Consider the following 7,153-nt stretch of genomic DNA (forward strand, 5'->3'; position numbering starts at 1 on the left):
TTCTTTTGCATATTCCATACAGTGCCAACTTTGCATCTTTTCTTTCTATTTTCAAAGTCAACATTGTTGACTCATGCCACAAAATGACAAGCCAATACACACGGTATTAAACAAATTTAATATAATCACTGAATTAGAGAGAATAGAAACTAACTAACCGTCCTAACCAACCTAAAAGAAATAACCAATCTTAACACAATCTGCTTTTAACCTTTATCTACTAAAGACTTCATTTTCCATAACACGAGTATCTTAGATATTAGGCTTGCTGATCTTAGATTTTTCGGTAACCATATATAAAATAGGATGATGCAGTAACTCATTACTATTGGATCTTGATACTTGATAGCTATTCAGTAATAGTAATAATGAAATACAAATTTCTTTAAGCCTACCAATGATAACACTCACAAATATGAGGATTGTGAATAATGGAAAAAATAATTAACTAGCTATAATAATTAACTTTTTTGTATTTTACTATTTTAAAATAATATATATATATATATATATATATATATATATATATATATATATTGACCGTAACATTTTGACAGTATTTAAAACGTGCAACAAAAGTTAAAATTTCTCTGTTTTATTATTTAATAACATTTTTTTAATTTAAAAAAAATAAAAGAATCTGTAATTAAATTAAGAAGCATTTCGAAGTGTGTGTGAAAATTTAATTAAGTTTATGTCACATCAAGAATTAGAAATTTAGAAGTAATCAAGTCTTGCAGGATATATAATACTAGATATTATTTCTTCACCTCTCTTTTTGTGATTCTCTTATCCTTTGTTATAATTTTATCTATAAATGTGACACTTGTTGCCCTCTTTATTCGATCTCTCGCTTCCCACTACAAATTATCTGAATAATTGACAAGAAGATAGATTAAGGAATTTTTTTTTAAAAAAAAAAGGGATAAAAGAAAGATTATTCGTGCATGGCAAAAAGCCATTTAATTCGAATCCGAAAGCGATTTCCATTTTGCAGAAGCTCAATCATTCAACATCAACCCACTCTATACATATAACACCTCCATTCACTTGCACTAGTCTTGTGCTAAACCTTAACAACAATGGCCACAGACACTTCTCCGAACTTTCAGGCGGTCATTCCCACTACTGAGTTCCACACAGAACTTTCACTACCAACACCAGATCACGATGGCTTGGAGTTCTGGCAGTACATGGTTGCAGGTGAAAATAATGTTTCTATTTACATTATTTTTATTAATTACTTCATTTTATTTGCTTTCTCCACTTAATTAAAATTTAACTTTTCAGTGAACGTTTTTGTGGTTCAATAAATTTAAATTAAAAATAAGGTGAAAATTTATATGTGAAGTTGCTAGTTTAGAATCGTTAGACAATAATTTTATCAGCCAATGAATTATATCTTAAATGACAGTTTTTTTATAATCGCATATTTGAGTTTTTCTATTTTTTATTAAAAAATAATAATTTTATTAAACATATTAAATTATTTAATAATTCTTAACTAATAATTTTATATAAAAATAACTACAAATCTTTATCTAAAAATAGTCTTCACCTAAAAATAAATAAGCTGAGGGAACTAAAATTTGTCCGGTCAATCCGTTCACTATCAAAATTTAATTTAATTTATTCTAAAAAAATATAATGTCGTCACTCGTATTTCTAATAGTGTCACTCTTCATACAATTTTTTTACATTGTATCTTCGTATGAATTTCTAGAAAAAATTATATTATTAAAATAGAAGTGATATTATTATTTTTTTTATATTTTATAATTAAATATTAATTTTAATTTTTTAATTGTTGCTGATCAACCTACTTATTAATTTATACCGTTGATTTTTCTATAACCACTTATTATGTGATAATCGATAGATATATAATATTAATTTTTTTATTTTTAATTTTAATTTTACAAAAAACCATATTACTTTTATTTTATATAACCCAATTACCAAAAACAATAAAACAAATTATTTATATTACTAAATATTTGATAGTTATGACCCATATATAATAAACACACTTCATTATTAATGCATATATACGTTGTGAAAAAAAGAAGACAAAAAGAAAGAATAATATTCAACATTTGGCTTTTCCTTTTTGAGAAAACAAATTACAAAAAGCTTAACTAGTTAAATTCCCGAAATTCGATTACAATATAACATTCTAACCATTTAACGAAACTTTATCAAACAAGTGATTAATATTCCAAAGAAGCTTAATGTTTGTTGAGAGAAATGTCCTCTTTAGCTATTTCTTAATGAACAACATTGTTTGAACATTAAAAAACATAGGTCCTATATATTTTAAGATTAGAAAAAAAAAAAAGATAAATTGTTTGGTCCTTAAAATTTCATCTGAAAGTAAAAAATAATTCCTAAACTTTTTTGTTCAATATTATCCTTCTTCCAAAATTACAATTCTCTAATTAGGTCTTACTTGGGTAAAATTATAAATTTTTTTTAATGTGATATTTTTTGAAAAATTGTTTAAAAAATAAAAATAATTTGATATTTAGATATCTCATTGTAAAATTATTAAAAATAATTAGCCAAATCAATTCTTGAAATTTTAAAATTAGATACTACTTTACTTTTACAAATTTTAAAATACACAAAACAGTCCCAACATTTATAATACAATCCTCCTCTAATTTGATTTAAAAAATAAAATAAAAAATTTTTATAAAATTTTAAAATTATAAAACAGTCATTTCGATTAAACGAATCAAATTAAAAAAAATATATTATTAACAGAAATAAATATTACGAATTTTTGTGTATTTTAAAATATATAAAGAATTAAAGTATCCAATATTAAAAATTTAAAAACTGATTTAGGTAATTATTCAAATATTTTGTATCTATTAATTATACTTAGCTATAACAATAAAAAAATATTATTTATTTATTTTTTATGTTAAAATAATTTTTTTAAAATAAAAAATATTTTTTAAAAAAAATTATATCTTCTTTAAAAAAATAGGTTTTTATTTTTTTTTAATATTTTTCCTTTTACTTAAAAAATTAGCTAAAAACACTAACATTTTATAAAGAATATTTTTTTAAATTAAAAAGAGCTTTTTCTCACTTAATTCAAACAAACATTTAATAATCTTATTATCAGTTCATTATCACCACCTAACTAGTCAATATATTGCCGCGGACACTACGACCATGGCCATGACACCGCCACCACAGTCACAAAGCCGCCACAACCGCCAAGCCCATAAGACGACCACCAGCTGTACCCATAACCACCACCACCACCGAGAGTCCAAAACCACCAGAATGCACCAGAACACCAAAGCCAGCAATAAAATAAAAAACTATCTAGAGACAAAAGTAAGAAATAGAAGATTACAACTAACAGGACATTGTCTCTAACTAAATCTAAATAATAGTATCTGATAAAAGAGAAACGATATCCATATCCAATATTGGACTATATTATGCGTATATCAAAATCATCCACTAAAATTAGTTACTAGTATAAAATATATGTTAAAATATAAATATATATTAAAAATAAATTAAATTACACATGTATTTATTCACAAATATATTGATGGCTAATTTTGGTGTACAAATAATATTTTTGTTAAACATTTTATACAAACTATTTTTCTTTAAATGATTTTTCTTTCTTCCCCTCAACTTTTGCACATTTACTACTTTACTAGCAGAAACAATTCGCTGGCGTAATATATATAATGTAATGACGGCATATTGCACAGGTTCAATAGCAGGATCAGTGGAGCACATGGCTATGTTCCCAGTTGACACTCTCAAGACCCGCATGCAAGCTCTTACAACAACCACCACCACCACTTCATGCCTCCTCCAATCCCTCTCTTCCATCCTCAAACTCGAAGGTCCTTCCTCCCTCTACCGCGGCATCTCCGCCATGGCCCTCGGTGCAGGCCCCGCCCACGCCGTTTACTTCTCCGTCTACGAGTTCTGCAAACAAGCCTTCTCCTCCTCTTTCACCACCAACAATTACTCCTCACTGGTGCATGCCGCTTCTGGTGTCTGCGCTACAGTCACCAGCGACGCCGTTTTCACTCCCATGGACGTCGTGAAGCAGAGGCTTCAGCCGAAGAGCAGTCCGTACAAGGGTGTGGTGGATTGCGTGAGGAGAGTGGCCCTCGAAGAAGGGGTTGGCGCGTTTTTTAAGTCGTATCGGACTACGGTTGTGATGAACGCTCCGTTTACCGCGGTGCATTTTGCGGCGTATGAGGCGACAAAGAAGGGGTTGGTGGAGGTGTCGCCGGAGAGTGCGGATGACAGGAGGTGGGTGGTTCATGCTACCGCTGGTGGTGCTGCCGGAGCCCTGGCTGCTGTTGTCACAACCCCGCTTGATGTTGTCAAAACTCAACTTCAGTGCCAGGTATATTCAAATTTCAATATTGAGTTGATTAGAAAATCATTGATGGTATAGAAATTTGGCAGAAACTCACCTATGTATTCACCTGTGTATTCACATGAAGGTGCTATTATTTGGTTTAAAAAAAATTGGTTTCTTTTATACAAATAATTTAATTAAAAAAACTAATTTAAATTAGACCAAATAATTATTTTCATTTTTTTGTTATGTTCTTAAAATTCATTCTCTTCCAATTTTTTATAACTAATATAAAAGTTAATTAGTTTATTATCATAAAATTTAATTTAACTGTAAATTTATAATTGAACATATTTTTATAGCTTAATTTAAAATTTAGCGACAAAAATTTTGAGACATTAAAAAAAAACAAAGCTCTTCAAGAATATTAAAACAGAGACAAAAGAATTAGAGATAGATAGTACCATTTATAATTTTTTGTTTGTATCGCAAATTTGTCTAATTTTTTTCTCTTTTCTTTTTTATTCCTAATTTTTTCTTTTTGTTATTTTTATACAGATAAAAAAATATGAATTTTATTTTTTCTAGAATACTAAATTTTACTTTTTTAAACTATTTGTATACATATATTTGACGAAAATTAAGTAAATAAAAGTTAAAGATAAATTTAAAGAAAGATTGGTAAAAAAAGATGAAGAAGAATCTACTAAATTTATCATTTAGAATAACAGACAGAAAGAATTAATCTTTTTTAAAGTAGTTATTTGATCTATTTTTTTTTAAAAAAAAAATTATTTGTCTAAAATAAATCAATTTTTTTCAAATTAAATGATAACACGTATCAGCCATTTAAAAACAACTTCATATAAAATCGATTACAGTGAATTTTCGCCTAAATATTTTCATACTAATTTATTAATTTCATAGGAGCCAAAGTTTATATTAGTAATTCTAGTATAATGTTTCAAAAAGTGTTATTAAAATTAAATTACTGTTTTTTTAATTATTTGGCAATTATTTTTTTAACACTTGTATAAACATACGCATACTAAAATTTACTATTATTTTAATAGGAGAAATATTTGAACTTTTCTGTACAACAATTAATTTTTTTTGATTAAATAAAATTTGGACGGATGTGATTTGGACTCCATAATCCTACCAAATAGAAAAAAAATAGTCAATTTTGTATATATTGTGTTAATACATTTTTTACAACTGATTGAATGTATAAGTGCATTTTAATTAAGATAAGAAATGTTATATTTTACAACGTAATTTTGTTATATTTTCTTGGCTCAGGGTGTTTGTGGATGTGACAGATTCTCTAGTAATTCAATTGGGCATGTAATTCAAACAGTGATAAGAAAAGATGGATATAGAGGTCTCATGAGAGGTTATGTCCCTAGGATGCTGTTTCATGCCCCTGCAGCTGCAATTTGTTGGTCCACTTACGAGGCATCCAAATCTTTCTTTCACAAACTTAATTAATAACGGTACCTCATCAGGTGTACAAAGCATGGCTTAAAATTACAATGTAATTGTGGTGTAATATCGGAGCGAAACTGCAACAAATCATCCTATTATACAAATTCAAAACAATAAAATGCAATCCTAGATATGTGTATACGAACAACCAGCTAATAAGGGGAACAACTAATATATAAATGTCACAGCTACAATGAGTGACTAAAGAGATATACAACTTCGAGCTTGTATATTCTGTTGAATAATGATGATATTACAGAGATTATTCTTATGTATGTGATGCAGAGCTTTCTACTTTCTACTGTAGTTGAATACATATATCATCATGAAGGAAGAGGTTAGATGGGAGTGGATGATCTGAGCAAAGATATTATTTGGAGTAAATGGTAAAAATTTGTCTTTTAAAAAGGTTACTCATTTTTTAAATTATTTTTTTTAAATTTTTTTAATTAAATTCATCCTTCAAAATTTTAAATTAATCATATTAGTCATTCTGTCATTTTTTTTTTTTTGTCGGTGCCAAAATTTATTAATCGGTAATTTTAGGGAGACAAAAAACAGTCAAAACTTGTCTTATTTAGCATTCATTACTTGTTGCAATAATTAATGAATGCTAAATAAAATAAATTATGAATATTTTTGCCTAATTTTCTTAGGTTACCAAACATTTTCGTTTATTAATATAGCATATTAAGTGATACTAAAATACAAATAGGAGTCTTAATTAATTATTAGCATAATAAATTTATGAAATTAGATCAAATCAAAATCTAATTAATAAGATCAGAACTTGAGGCATTGAAATCCCTCAATTTGGAGTTGATTTGATCTAATTTCATAAACTTATCATATTAACCGCCTATTAGAACTACTAGGTATGTATTATGGTGTCACTTAACCTGTCACATCAATAAATTTTGATGTTATTAGCAACGAAAGTGAAGGAAGGACTAAATGACCAACTTAAAATTTATAAAAGACGAATTTGATTAAAAAAAATCTTTCGAAAACTAATTTAAAAAATGAGTGATTTTTCAAAAATTAATTTAATTATTTACTTATATTATTTGAATTAACATGTGTACATTATTTGATTTTTTGTTTATATTGTAAAATAGAATGTTTTGCCACTGTCTTCTTGGATTTTTTTTTATTTAAATGAATTAAATATATTATTTATCAAAATTCGTAAAATGCAGAATATTTATTGATATATATAATTTTGCGTATCTCAAATACAATGACCCAATGCACATTAAACACTTAATTTGAGTACTTAGTCATCGTGCTCTAATTTAATAAAAATTGAAT

At 26.9% G+C, this 7,153-nt stretch overlaps 1 protein-coding gene across 1 annotated transcript; it reads left to right on the top strand.

The window, feature by feature from the left end:
• Positions 1-1,002: 1,002 nt before the first annotated feature.
• LOC130976437 (uncharacterized) lies at positions 1,003-6,792 on the top strand. The gene is made up of 3 exons (XM_057901305.1): positions 1,003-1,203; positions 3,747-4,399; positions 5,657-6,792. Exons 1-3 carry the CDS (start codon positions 1,083-1,085, stop codon positions 5,843-5,845), a joined length of 963 nt encoding a protein of 320 aa, XP_057757288.1. The 5' UTR covers positions 1,003-1,082; the 3' UTR covers positions 5,846-6,792.
• The last annotated feature ends 361 nt before the right edge of the window (positions 6,793-7,153 follow it).

Source organism: Arachis stenosperma, chromosome 4, assembly GCF_014773155.1.
Source record: "Arachis stenosperma cultivar V10309 chromosome 4, arast.V10309.gnm1.PFL2, whole genome shotgun sequence".
Lineage (NCBI taxonomy): Eukaryota > Viridiplantae > Streptophyta > Magnoliopsida > Fabales > Fabaceae > Arachis > Arachis stenosperma.

Coding starts and splice junctions, on each gene's coding strand:
- LOC130976437 (XM_057901305.1), top strand. CDS start 1,083: ATGGCCACAGACACTTCTCCGAACTTTCAGGCGGTCATTCCCACTACT. Junction 1,204..3,746: donor CTGGCAGTACATGGTTGCAG/GTGAAAATAATG, acceptor CATATTGCACAG/GTTCAATAGCAGGATCAGTG. Junction 4,400..5,656: donor AAACTCAACTTCAGTGCCAG/GTATATTCAAAT, acceptor TTCTTGGCTCAG/GGTGTTTGTGGATGTGACAG.